Raw genomic sequence first — 13483 nt, forward strand, 5'->3', positions numbered from 1 at the left:
CACCCTCCCCAGGGCTTAAATCATATCCATCTTGCAAAGCTGATCACAAATGTCTCTTTGGCCAGAAATCCTTCCCTAGTATCTCATCCTCTCCTGAACCCCTGCGGCATTCTCTCACACCTCTACACTGGCCCTAATCCCTCTGCCTCATGTTACAATGATTTGTGTACATGTCTTCTTTACAGAATCTCATTCCTTCCAGAATATTCTGCAGCACCTGGCCCAGTACCTTGCACACAGCACCTCAAAAAGAGCCACCGAATGAAAGAACGACTGACTGAACTCTAGATCCACCGCATGAATCAGCAGGGTATGGCGGCAATGGTTGAAGCTTCAAAGCAAACAAGTCAGGATTCAAATCCCAACTCTATCACTTATTAGCCTTAGTCAAGTCACTAAACCACTCTGAACCTCACTTTGCTCAACTTCAAAATAAAATTGTACCTATTTTATTTTAAAAATGCCTGGTGGAGTACCTAACACACGGTAGGCATGCGGTGAATGACAGGAAGTGTTACTATCTGTAGCGTCCTGATCCAGCTGTGTGCTAGCAAGAAAAGGTTAGCCTGCCTTGTTTTGGATGAACTTGTGGCGGCTCCAAGGATCACTGTTTTCTTTTCTAAGTGCTTTTAAACCATATGTTGAATAATGTGTTCTCCAAATTTGCTCGCCATCAATAGTCAGACTGATGGTTAAAACAGAATTTGGTCCAGCTCCATGCTCCTGGCCCCTCTTCAGATCTCCAAAACCCTCCCAGCCTCTGGCCATGATACAGGTGGACAACCCAAGAGTTCATCATCTCAACCAGTGCCTCCCTTGCTCCCCCTCCCCCTCCGCCGTTCTCTAAAGTCCCTCCCTGCCATCAGCTGCCTTCCCTTCTTACCAGTGGAATTTCTGCCCTTTCAAGCCTAATTCTTTCTTCTCAACAGAGCAGAATGAAGCCAACACCAACAGAGCATCTCCCCCTTCTCTCTTCCTCTCCTTGTTACTCTCACCCTCTCTGCTCCAATGGCAGGCCTGCCTCATCTCATCTTTCTTGCCAGAACACAACTTTCAAATGCCTTCTGCCTGCTCTGGTTTTGCAACATTCAATTTTGGAGCCTGCCTGTTCCGGCAGTTCTGGGCCTGGGTCGCACCCTTTGTACCTCCCCATCTTTCCTCCCCTTCCTCTTACAGATATCTGATTTATACTGAATTTATCCTAGGGCTTCCTAGGCGGCCATATCAGCCTTTTCAGACTGTTTTTATCTCCCTCATTAGGATTTTCAGAATTTCACAATAAGAGACTCCCATCACCCTAGAAGGATCTTCCCATTTTAGAGCTTCTGTACATGGAATCTTATATTTTCCCTGATCTGAAAAAAAAAAGGCATCTTAAAGCCTTTGGTAGGACTTTAGATTTAGGTGGTACAAATAGAGACAGGCTAACGGGATGGGCAGGAAGACAGGGGAATGAGGAAGAGCAAGTGGGTTGTATTTATGTTCTCAGTGAAGTCAGTGCATTAACAAACACCTACTGGGAGGATGGGGAAAAGGAAGTGAGATTCGGGATGGGGCTGGAAGATGGGAGGAGGGTGGCAGGGATAGGGAAGAGAGTGAGAGAATTAGGAAGAGAGGATGGGATTAGGAGATAGGCAGAAGGATGAAGGGCAGATGGGGTATTTGACGGTGGATGAGAAGATGCTGGGAACACCTATAATATGAGAGTGGGTGGTGGGCTGGTGGGAGGACAGGAGTCAACTCACTTCTTCTCCTGAGTCTTCTTGATAATGAAGGCGATGAACTTCTTAACCAGCAGGATGAAGATGAGGAACCCAATGACCCCGCCCACAACAGCCAGGATGATGAGTGTCACTGTGTTGTCCACTTCTTCCACTTCATGGCCAGAGCAGGGAGAGAAGGGGGGTGGAAAAGGGGAACAGGAGTCACCACGGCAGCCCAGCAGCTCCAGAGACTCCAACCTGGGCAACTGGGACATGCCCACCTCAGGCAGGAAGCAGGAGAAGCTAGAATATGGCATCCATCAGGCTAGGGCATAACAGGAAGACGGCCCTCTCCTCCGACACTCTGCACATACGCCCTCCCGCAGACACCCACACAAGTTCTGGAATAACTCAGACTCAGGGACCACAGCACCCAGGTTTGACTTGACCCTCAAACATGAGACTTTCACTTGCCTCTTCCTAGGTCTCCGCTGCCCATGCAGAAGAAATTGAGAATCTCCCTGTGACATCTCTTATGTGATCAGAAGGCACTGGAGCCAGGTAGTCTGGATTTCAACTACAGGATTTCCATGGTCACTTACTAGGGGGTAACCTAGAACTGGTCACCTAACTCTTCTAGCCTCAGTTCCCTCAACTGAAAACTGAACCCCTGACTTCCCAAACCTTCTCCACCCACAGTCTCTCCCATCTCTGCTGAGAAAACTCCATCCTTCTAATTGCTCTGGCCCAAATCCTTGGAGTCATTCTTGACTCCTCTCTTTTTTACAAACCCCCATATCCAATCCACCTGAGAATCCTAATGGCCCTAACTTCAAAAATTCCAGGGCTTCCCTGGTGGCGCAGTGGTTGAGAGTCCGCCTGCTGATGCAGGGGACACGGGTTAGTGCCCCGGTCCGGGAAGATCCCACATGCTGCGGAGCGGCTGGGCCCTGTGAGCCATGGCTGCTGAGCCTGCGTGTCCGGAGCCTGTGCTCCACAACGGGAGAGGCCACAGCAGTGAGGCCCGCGTGGCGCAAAAAAAATAATTTAAAAAATAAAAATAAAAAATTCCAGAATCATGAGCATCTCCTCTGTAGAAATTCCACACCATCTAGGGAGCAGTGGACCCCCAGGCACACAAGAAACACAGCACGATCAGGATCCTTAAGCAGATTTCCTTCCTTTTTCTCTGCTTCTGCACCTCCCTAGCCTTCCAGGTTCCCCCCTCGTAGATGCCCACCCAGCCTAACTCCTCCAGCCCTTTCCCTAAACACCTCCAGTGTCCGGGATCAGGTGACATCCTCATCACATGCTTCCTCGTCTGTTTCACCTGTGTCAGAATGAAACCCCACCAGCTGGGACTTAAGCTCCAGAGGGAGAGATCATTCTTATCAGTCGGGTACCTGTGCCTCTACCTGCTTCGCCCCTGTTTCAGTTATGTGTTTACCTGTCTGCTGTCCTACCCTGACCTGTCAATTCCTCGAGAAAGAACACTGTGTATCATTCACAGCACTCTTTGGTTTGATGCCTGGCATCCAATCGGCTGTCGCTAACAGAATCCACAGTAATAATCAGCACATACGGAGAACTTTACAAAACACTGCCGTGTAGCAGCTTCTGTAACTCTCACAACAACCCTAAGCGAATGCAGATTCTACAGATGAGGAAAACAAGGTTCAGAAGGCCTAAACGTATATCACAAGCTATTCAGGGGCAGAATAAGTATTCAAGCTAAGTTATTCAAGCTTCCAGATGTAACTCCAGTAGCTCTTGAAAGCATAAAGCGAAAGAAAACACCAACGTGGTCCATTTCACCATTACACTGAATTGGGTACCCACCCCCACCCCCGTCCTTCCAACTTTACTGCCCTTGTCCCAGGCCTTACTGCATACGTTTATCAACAACTTGGAGGAAGATGGTGGCCTGGTGCTGAAGATAATTCTCCTTGGGGTTCTTCACGTGGCAGGTGTATTTGCCCGTGTCGCTGAACTCCAGGTTCCTCAGCAGAATGGAAATATTGTTCATTTTCTCCTTCACAGAGCCCTCCAGAGTGATGCGGTCATCATCTTTCAACTTCACCTTGGGGTCTGACTTCTCATTCTTCACGATCCCATCTATGAGCTGTGGGGGGGGAAGAGGGGAGCCAGGAAGTGGCCAAGAAAGAATCAAGGTCCTTTTGAGAGTCATGACGTCACTCCAGCCCACTCCTTGGGTATCTCCCTGCCCAGGTCCAGGAAGAGCCCTCCCCCGGTCGTTTCCTTCCAGTATCGATAGCTCTGCCTGTCTAACCTGGATTTTACTGGCTTCAGGCTAAACCCACTTTCTGTTATTAAGGTCTCCCTAGAATGTAGCATGCTTTTACTGTTCTCTTCATAAAAGCCTTTTAAGTAACGAATGCTGCAAATACCACACTCGTTTCCCTCTATCGCTCCCCCCGGCCTCTGCTGACGCCACATCCCATCTGTCCGATTCTGACCCTCCATCAGGACGTGGATCGACCCCACAGCACTGTGCATCGGTACCCTCTGAATTCAGCGTCTAATTACATCCAGAGTTGGTGTCTTGTGACTGCTGGTCCCCTACTAGATTGCAGAGCGAGTACTCAATAAACACCTGCTGACTGCCCCATCCCCACCCGTGGCCACAGCCCTGGCCCCTTCTCTTCTCCACCTTGCCCTCCCATCCTTCCAAGGCCTGTTCCCCAGCCCTCCTCCGATTTGGACTCTCCTCATTCCCCCTCTCCAAGTCTCCCAAATGTCTTGTCTCTCCTGTTTTTTATATTAAAGTATTAATTTTTATACAAGCTGACCAAGTTTCAGGTATTTCTTCACACCAGACAGAGGACTCTAGCCAAGAATTCCAACAGACCCCAAATTCTGGGAACACAATCTAAGCATCCTTCCCACTTAGATCCTTCTAGACAGGCTCCGACAACAATACTGGGAGAAAAGGTGACGAAAGGTCCTGGGGACCATCACCGTGGGGTCAGGCCAGAAATGACCAGAGCCTGGGATGGGAGGCAGGGGTGAGGCGACAAGGAAGGGAGGAGGATCTGAGCTGTCCTGTCCCTTCCCCGCCTACTTACGATCTTGAATGTATCACTGCTGTTGTAGGACCACCAGAAGCGCAGGTTCTGGAAGCCAAAGCAGCTGGTGAAGGTGCAGGGCAGCAGGATCTCCGTGCCGTTGACAGCGTAGATGGTAGCGGCCTTTCCCACAGATACCTCCAGCGACAGGGACACAGGGACCAGGAAGAGACCTGTGTGAGGGGCACCACTTCCCTTAAAACCCCATCGGGGGCTTCCCTGGTGGCGCAGTGGTTGAGAGTCCGCCTGCCGGTGCAGGGGACATGGGTTCGTGCCTCGGTCCAGGAGGATCCCACATGCCGCGGAGCGGCTGGGCCCGTGAGCCGTGGCCGCTGAGCCTGCGCGTCCGGAGCCTGTGCTCCGCAACGGGAGAGGCCACAGCAGTGAGATGCCCGCGTACCGGGAAAAAAAAAAAAAAACCCATCGGAACCTCCAGGCTGGAGGCCTGGAAGGGACCTCTCGGATAGGGTGGAGTGGCTTGGTCAGGCTGAGAGGTCTCTATCACCCTTGGTGTCAATATCAGGAAGATGGTTCTCTTTACTTCAACGTACACTGCCTGGGCCACCGCCGTGATTCATTCTCCCGCTTGGGCTGAGCTGGATGGACTTCCGAGCCAGTTAGCAGCCCTTGGGGCATTCTAAGTGACCACCAGGAGTCACCCCAACCCAGGAAACCCAGGCCCCTGCCTCCATGCCGCGAGTCCTCGCCCCCTAACCTGCGGATGCGGTCCCTGCATTGCCCCCAAGGGCAGGACCCGCGCCTCCCGTTCGCGCTGGGAATTTCCCCGAGGGCTGTGCGCGGCATCCCCGTTACGTTTCCGGGATTGGGGGTGGGGTATTGGGAGGCTGAGGGGGTCCCGTGAGGTGAAAAAGACGAAAACGGCAGCAGCCACTCATCACCGACCCTGGCGGCTCCCACCGGCCCCAAGGGGCGGAGAGGTAGAGGGGAGCCTCGCGCTGGACCTTGCTGAACCACCGAGCGGGACCCCGAGAAGAGAAGGGAGACAGGGCGGGATGGCGTCCAGAGGGGTGGGGTGGAACAGAGCACGTCTGGGCATCGGTCAGCAGCAGCGAGAACCGAACGGATAAAGCAATAACACAGAGAAAGTCAGGGCGGAAGACGCTTTGTGGAAGCCGACTGCGGGCAACCAGGTGCACGCAAGCGGGGTGCCTGGAGAGGGCGCTGCACACTCCGTCCCCTCGTGACCCGAAGTGGTCCATCCTGCCCCCCACTCCCCACAGCCCCACTGCGGCCTCTTGTCCTGGGAACATCCCCCGAGCCCTACACCCCCGCCCCTGCTTCTTTCCCACACCCTCGCATCAAAACCACCCCTACCGCTTGAGCAGGTGGCAATCGTGAATTTCCACTCGTGGCCCCCGGGTTCTGCCTCATGAGTTCTTGTAAGGAAACCTGGAACTCCTGTCCTACAAAGTCCTTGAGGATAGTCCACCGTACCTCAAGGTCATGGGGAAGAGGGGTGTCGGAATCAGAGAGTAGCTCTCCTTGCCCCTAGATGAACCAGGCACCCAGGGTCACCCTGGGTGAGGACTCAGAGGGAGTCCTTCTCAGGTTTCCAGTGATCCTGAGAATAATGACCTTTTCCTGGGCCGGGATGCTTGCTAAGGCTATGTGTGAGTAATCTCATATCACCCTCACCTCACACCTGTAAGGGGGTCTTATTAATCACATTTTACAGGTGGGAAAAATGAGGCTCAGAAGAGCAAAGTGCCCTGTGCCTTGGCCGAAGTCATACAACTGCTAGAGGCAGTTGAAATCTGAACTGGGGTCTGACCTCAGGTCTAGTGGGCAGTTGAGAGCATCCATCTGGCTGTACCAACTCCTATGCCAAAGTTTCCCTGGCATCTCTTCCCAGACTGTAATTTCTCTCAACTACTTGGACCTCCAGCCTAGAGCTCCCAGAGTGTAAGAGCTAAAGGATCCAGACTGATCCATGTTACAGACACTAAGTTGCCACTGCGTGATTTTAGAGACAGGACAAGACTTAAAATGGGAGGAAACTTGGCTGAACTGACTGGGTTTAGTGGCCGAGTGACTTGAGAACCCTTCTCAGGCCAGGTCAGCTCCCAGCTCTAAAGGCAATTCCCAGAACTGCCCTGGTTCCCAAGACAGCTAGGGTCAGTCTTTGTTTTAAAGGCCACCGACCTTGCTCTTTCTCCCATCCTCACTCTCAGGGAAGGACCTCTTTTGTCAAACTTAATTCCCTCGTGGTACATCATAAACCAGCTTCCTCTTGTTTTGCCCACATGAGATAATGATGCCTGGTACCACATGGGCGATGCTTTTTAACTAGGGGAGGAGGAGTTCCCCGGCGGTGGGGAGCTAAGATCACACATGCTGCGCGAAGCCCAATAAATAAATAAATAAGAGGAGCTCCAAGGAGAGCTGGCAGCCCAACTCTGCTCTCAGGGCCCCCCTCAGCTTCTCCATGTCCACTTCACTTCTGAAGGCAAAGTGGACTGCTCTTACCACGAAGCTCAGAGATAACACCCCGGGTCCAGGATCCCCTGCCACTGTCAACAACTGCTGATACTTACTCAGCAATTACTATGTGCCAGGCACATTTAACCTTCACATCCATGCTATGAGTGGTGTACTGTGATACCTCCCTATTACAGACACGGCAACTGACCATAGACAGGTTAGGTGACTTAACCTAAGATCAAAAAAAAAGAGACATTTCTAGCATCCCAAAGCCCCAAAGCAAGAAAGTCCTTCCTTACATCCTTAAGCAGCAGGGTTTGCCCACCTGCTGGGTTCCAATTAGTGCTGAGAGGTCATTTCAATTAGCCTTCATTCTTTGATCAGCTCCTCTGTGCCAGGAATTGTTCTAGAGCAGTGGCTTTCAAATTCACAGAGCGTCAGAATCACCTGGAGGGCAATTACAGCTAGCTCTGTGGGGGAGTTACTGATCTAGCATGTAGAATGGAGCCTGGAAATTTGCATTTCTAAGAAGGTCCCAGGGAATGCTGTGGTCAGGGATGACACTTTGAGAACCACTGTGCAAGAGGATTGCTACCTGTTAACTCCAAGTTTTATTAGAATGCCAAAAGGTAGGTATCATTTTTCTTATTTCACAGGCAATGAAACTGAGGCTCAGAGACGTTAAGTCACTTGCCCAGGGCCACATAATAAATGGTGAATCTGAGTTGAGCACCTATTATAAAATAGGACAGGCGTTTTACATGCACTGTCCCATTTAATCCTCATAATAATCCTATAAGGTAGTTAGTTATTATTTTTATCTCCAATATACAAAATGAAGAAAAGAGGCTGAGAGAGATTAACCTGCTCAAGGCCACACAACTGGTGAGTGGAATAAGCAGTGTACCGACGGCACTCTGCTGTCCACCCCTTTGTGACGGTGCCTCTCCAAGAGAACAGTGCTGTCAGGGCCAAGCTCTCCTTAGCACTCTTGGTTTTCTTTTTATCTCTCCCCTCCCCCAACCCCCTGCCCCAGAGGTCTAGGGATGGGAGCCAGACATGAGATCACCCTCCAGCCTAGAAGATGGCCTTCTGATCGGAGACCCCAGCTTTGCTGCTCTCCCCCTACCGCCCCCGCAAACCAAGGAACAGAGTACAGAGCTGTGACAGGGAAGCTCTCGGGAGAAGGCAGCTTCCTGATGGCTACAGTGCTCCCTTGGGGCCTGAGCATGTGCTCCAAGGATCACCACACCGCCAGCCTCCAGCGTTCGGAATCCTGGGGAAGGTGGCGGGGAATGCAAGTCAGGGGCCAAATCCCTCTCCCCAACCTCAGCCAGAATGGGCTCTCCAAGAGCACCAAAGATACACATCAAAAGTGAAATTATTTGACTGCTTTAAATAGAAGCAAAAAAAAAAAAAAAAGAAGCAAAAAAAAAAAAGTCCAGAACAGAGGAGAAAAGTATTTCTTTAAGGTCTGGCTGATGACAGTGCACATTTCTGCCTGATTAGTGTGTGCCCATGTGCATGACTTAACTCTAATACAATCGGGACTCCCCGACTCTCAGAGTGAAGCATTGCCATTTCCATCGTAGCCCGGAGGGGACAAAGGAAAGGCAGAGACGTTTCCACGGAGAAGTTCAGAGCCCTGCCCGAGTTAAGGCATCAGAGAGGCCAAACAAGCCTGGCTTCTCCACAGCACGCCCTCCCAGCAGGCAAAAGTCCTGCCAGCTGTGTCTGGGAGACTCGTGCACAGGAAAGCCCAGGGGCCTGCTTCTTGTACCTTCTCCCCTGTGAGCCTGCGCTGCGGGGAGAGGAGGGAGCAGGGGCAGGTATAAATCCACTAGAGGACCCCGAGAGGTACTTCAGCCAGGGTGGATGGGTCAGCAGACACAAGGCAGGCCCCACTCTGCCCGCTGACCTTGAGAAAGTCAGAGGTGCCATAGCCCCAAACCAGGGATGGCTGTCTTTCCTACCTTCTGAGCTTGGTATAACATGAGCTTATAAAACACGAGAAGGGGGCTTCCCTGGTGGCACAGTGGTTGAGAGTCCGCCTGCCGATGCAGGGGACGTGGGTTCGTGCCCCAGTCCGGGAGGATCCCACATGCCGCGGAGCGGCTGGGCCCGTGAGCCATGGCCGCTGAGCCTGCGCATCCGGAGCCTGCGCATCCGGAGCCTGTGCTCCGCAACGGGAGAGGCCACAGCAGTGAGAGGCCCGCGTACCGCAAAAAAAAAAAAAAAAAAAAAACACAAGAAGGGCTTCAGTGAGTCCATCCTCTGGCCTGGGCACTCTGCAGGTGGAGGCTAGTGTTTAAAGGGAGGGAGACAGAGGTGGCCCCCATCACAGGTCTAGATGTAACCAAGGCACCCCAACTCAATGACCAGTGTCAGTCAACAATATCTCCAGGCCATTCACATGCTGTTTTATACTTTCCCCTTGTATTACTTCTTGGAGGTAATTATTTCCATGTGGTTATTTCCTTAGATAAAGAAGGACTTCCTTTGCTTTGTCCCAAACTAAACTCTTCAGAATTTCTTGTGTGTGTTTCAGATTGAGGGCCTCTTTCTGGCATCGTGGGATTGATGAACAAGTCCTCCTACTCATGATCTTGTGGAATTCAATCCTAAGCCCCTAAGCCTTGCCTTTGCTCACTGAAAGACCCTAACCATGGAGCCACTCTCAGAGCAGCCGTTTCCTTTGCTATTTACTGATTGGCCCCCTCCTATATCATCTGGGTGCTGTGGTTTTGTCTAAGGATTGACTCAGGCCTCCCATTTAAAGTAAAAATGTGTTGGGTACATGCAAATGTTATCATTAAATACACCAGCAGGGATCTCAGGGCTACCATCAGACCTTCCAAGGCAGATGCCAAGGCAGAAACATTCTGCCACCTTTTCCCACGTCTGGGGACAGTGACACCCACCTTGGGGTGGAGGGAGGAAAGAGGGGCAGCGTGGTGCCCTCTCTAAGTTTAGCTCCCAGGGCTCTCCTGGCAGGGCAGGCGGAATCACAGCTGACGTTAATAAGGAAGCTGATACACTGGCCCCCGGGGGAGTCAGACAGGCTCAAAGTTAGAGCTGGGAGGCAGAAAGTGGGCCGAGGTCAGCAGGACAAGACCCCTCCTGGGGTGCAGGCCCTGGGGGCTGTGGGGGGGGGGCAAGGCTGAGCCAGGAAGCCCCCTGGGCCCAGAGACAGAGGAAAGATTTCAGCTCCCTCGCCCTAGGCAACCTGCCTCCTTCCGGCCCACACCGAGGGGCTTTGCCGGGATAGAAACATGCACCTGAGACAACACTGGATGCTCAACAAAACCAGCTCTGCAAGCAAGTCCAAGCAGAGTGCCCATCCCTCCTCCTGCAGGCCACGGAACGGGTGCACTGGTGCAGCCAGCCCGTGGCTTATGCAGAGAGCCCTACACCCACAGCAACAGGGCAAAGCGGGAGGATATGTACCTGGGGTCTACCATGCTGGTCCCACCAGCCAAGGCAGGCATTAGGGCTCGGGAGACCCCACAGGCCTGCATCTCCTGAAGAAGAACAAATCCCCCGTTCCAGATTCAAACCTGGGGTCTTTCTCCATTTCCCCCCTTTCCCATCCTCTTCTCCATGAACTCCTCACTTACCCTTTCCTTTTCCTTCCTCTGAGCGGGACTCAGCACCCTCTCCTTCATTGCCTTCTCGTTAAACAAGCCCTTAATAAACACGTACCAAGGGAAAGAGGGTGGGGCAACATAGCACCCTCACAAGTGATCATTACACAGAGGTCACAGTAATTAAGCAAATCAGGGAACACGAAGGGGTGGGCAGGACACGTACATTACCAGTTACATGCTTAGGAAGGGACTGGTACCCATTTTATCCTCAACTTCGCAGTTGAGGATAAAACGGCCATGGCCACAGTGGGAACTCGGGCCGATCAGGGATGGGGTGAGGGGCAGCTAGTGTAGAGTGGCCCTGTGCCTAGCCCGTGAAGAGGAGCCTCAGTCCTACAGAGGCCCACTTCCTAGGGTCACTGTGAAACCAGCACATCTGTGCCTAAGCTACAAGAGAGAACACCAGTGACTTCGATCCAGCTGTGGGGATGTAATAACATCAGTGGCTCCTGAGTGCAAGACATCCTCTATCCCCCTCCTCCACCAGGTGCCAACGTGACGGGTCTGCACACAGTTTACATTTGCAGAAGCAGCAGTGACCGCCCTTAAAGGCTTCTGTCTCCCTGTTTTCAGCCCAAATGCCTACATGGTGTGCCTGACCCGGCGAGGGGGGAGCTGCCAGAAGCCAAATGTGACTAATATAAACAGGAAGCGGTGCAGGTGCCGGAGATGGAGTCGGCTTACATTGAAATCCAGCTATGATTTGTGAGGCGGTTACATTCTGGCCTTAATAAATATCATCCCCCAATCTGTTGGAGTTTGACGCTCGAAACTATCGCGTGCATACTAATAATAATCTGTTCCTTCTGTGTCCTCTGGATGTGCCCCCTCCGTCTTCATACTCATCCCAAAAATGAAGAGCCAGGAGCAGGCTAAACAGGTTCCCCCACACCCCCATGGAACCTTTACCTAAGAAGAGAGATAAGATCCTTCCTAAAAGGGGGCTTGGGGAATTCCCTGGCGGTCCAGTGGTTACAACTCCGACTCCGCGCTTTCTCTGCCGAGGGCGCGGGTTCAGTCCCTGGTCCGGGAAATAAGATCCCGCAAGCAGGCGCGGGCCAAAAATAACTAAATAAATAAATAGGGGCTTAAACTGTCCTCCAAGTCCCTTCAACCCCATCCAGTCTGCAGGGAAGGCAATGGGCACTGGGGGAAGTAGAGAGCAGAGGAGTCAAACAGAAAAAGGACCAGGAGGAAGGGGAGCTCCCCCACCCCCAACTGGTGCACGCTACTGCCTGGGCAACAAGCATCCAAGTTGCAAACGGCTCTGGGCAGAGGTAGAAACCAGCATCCGAACAATCACACGTTGGGATGCAAACCCACCTGGCATCCCCTACACCCAAGGCAAAGACACCCTCCCCCAGCACGCTTAAACCTCCGAACTCTGGGCCCCAAGATTCAGCTTTAGAAGCCCGGGGCTGAAGGCACCACAGACAGCAAAGAACTAATCTCGGGGCTGGCTGGCCGGATGGGGCAGGGGACGGCGCACGGTCCCCAGGGAGCTCAGCAGTCCGAGCCCGCGTCCGGCAAGAAGCGGTAGCCGCGATGCTCATTCCGTGCCGCACTCCAAAGCCCACCCCGTCCAAGGCGCTGCTCTTCTAAGTGTCTCCTCCTCTGGGGGAAAGTGGGGGAAGGGTGGGGGAAAGAGGCAGAAGAAACCAAGCCGGGGCTGCCTTACCCAAAAGCCCAGTGCCCAGCCATCTCGCCCGGGCTGCGCCTCGGTGCCCAGCCCCGGGCATCGTGCTGTTCTCTGCCGAGCGCACCAGGGGTGCGGGGACAGGATACACAGGTCACAGCCGCGCTCGCAGCCCTCGGTCTGCAGTCGGCCCCGAGGCTGCCGGGGAGCTGTGCGCCGCCGGCCGGGGCTCGGGAAAGTTGGCGCGGAAAGGGCGAAGAGGGGGAGGGAGGGAGAGGAGGAGCCGGCTGCGGGAGCAGCCGCGGAGGGCAAGGGGAGGAGAAGGAGGGGCCCGAGGAGGAGGACCCGGAGCAGCAGGACCTCCGAGCTAGTGCAGACGCGAGCGACGCTGCTCCTTTGCTTTGGAAGCGCTCCAGCCGCAGGAGGGGCGGTGGCCGCCGCGGAGCCCCGGGCGCCCCCGCCTCGTGGTCCCCGAGCCCCGGGAGCCAGCCGTACCGGCCCCACCACCACCACCCCTGCTTCCGCTCTGGCTCGGGCTGGGCGGCTGCGGCTTCGCACTGCAGGGCCGCCCTCAGCCGCGCGCATCATCCCGTGCGCTGAGCTGCCAATTAGGAGGATAGTTTGGGGAGGGGTAGAGATGGAGCTTTTCGGCTGTTGGAAGGCTGTGATGTTCTGCTTTGAGGAACACGAGTAGGGTAGCGGCTCCCTCTCCCGGGGCCGCGAAGGGACCGCTCGGATGCCCGCAGCCAGCACTGCAGCAGCCGGCGGGCGTGTGCGGGCTTGCCCGCCGCGGCCGCCGACCCGCGAGTGGGCAGCCTCGCGGAGCCCAGCTGTGCAGGGTCCCGGGAACCCGGCTTCCAACTGTAAAGTACCCCCGTCACCGCCCACCATCCTCTCCCACTGCTTCATGGACTCCTCGAAAATCATGATGCTCCTAGTTAGGGAATCGGCCAGACACCGCCGATCGGG

General features: G+C 53.7%; 1 protein-coding gene across 1 annotated transcript in view; it reads right to left on the minus strand.

Moving 5' to 3' along the window:
• The window catches only part of SCN4B (sodium voltage-gated channel beta subunit 4), a 15675-nt gene extending 3020 nt beyond the window's left edge, over positions 1 to 12655 (minus strand). Inside the window, exons 1-4 of the mRNA XM_079929703.1 lie at positions 12557 to 12655; positions 4790 to 4962; positions 3597 to 3825; positions 1746 to 1875 (exon numbers count right to left, since the gene is read on the minus strand). Coding sequence (XP_079785829.1) covers positions 1746 to 1875; positions 3597 to 3825; positions 4790 to 4962; positions 12557 to 12617 — 593 coding nt within the window. The 5' untranslated portion in view covers positions 12618 to 12655. The remainder of the gene's footprint in view (positions 1 to 1745; positions 1876 to 3596; positions 3826 to 4789; positions 4963 to 12556) is intronic.
• Between the last annotated feature and the right edge of the window lie 828 nt (positions 12656 to 13483).

Source organism: Stenella coeruleoalba (assembly GCF_951394435.1).
Source record: "Stenella coeruleoalba genome assembly, chromosome: 8".
NCBI classification, from domain to species: Eukaryota; Metazoa; Chordata; class Mammalia; order Artiodactyla; family Delphinidae; genus Stenella; species Stenella coeruleoalba.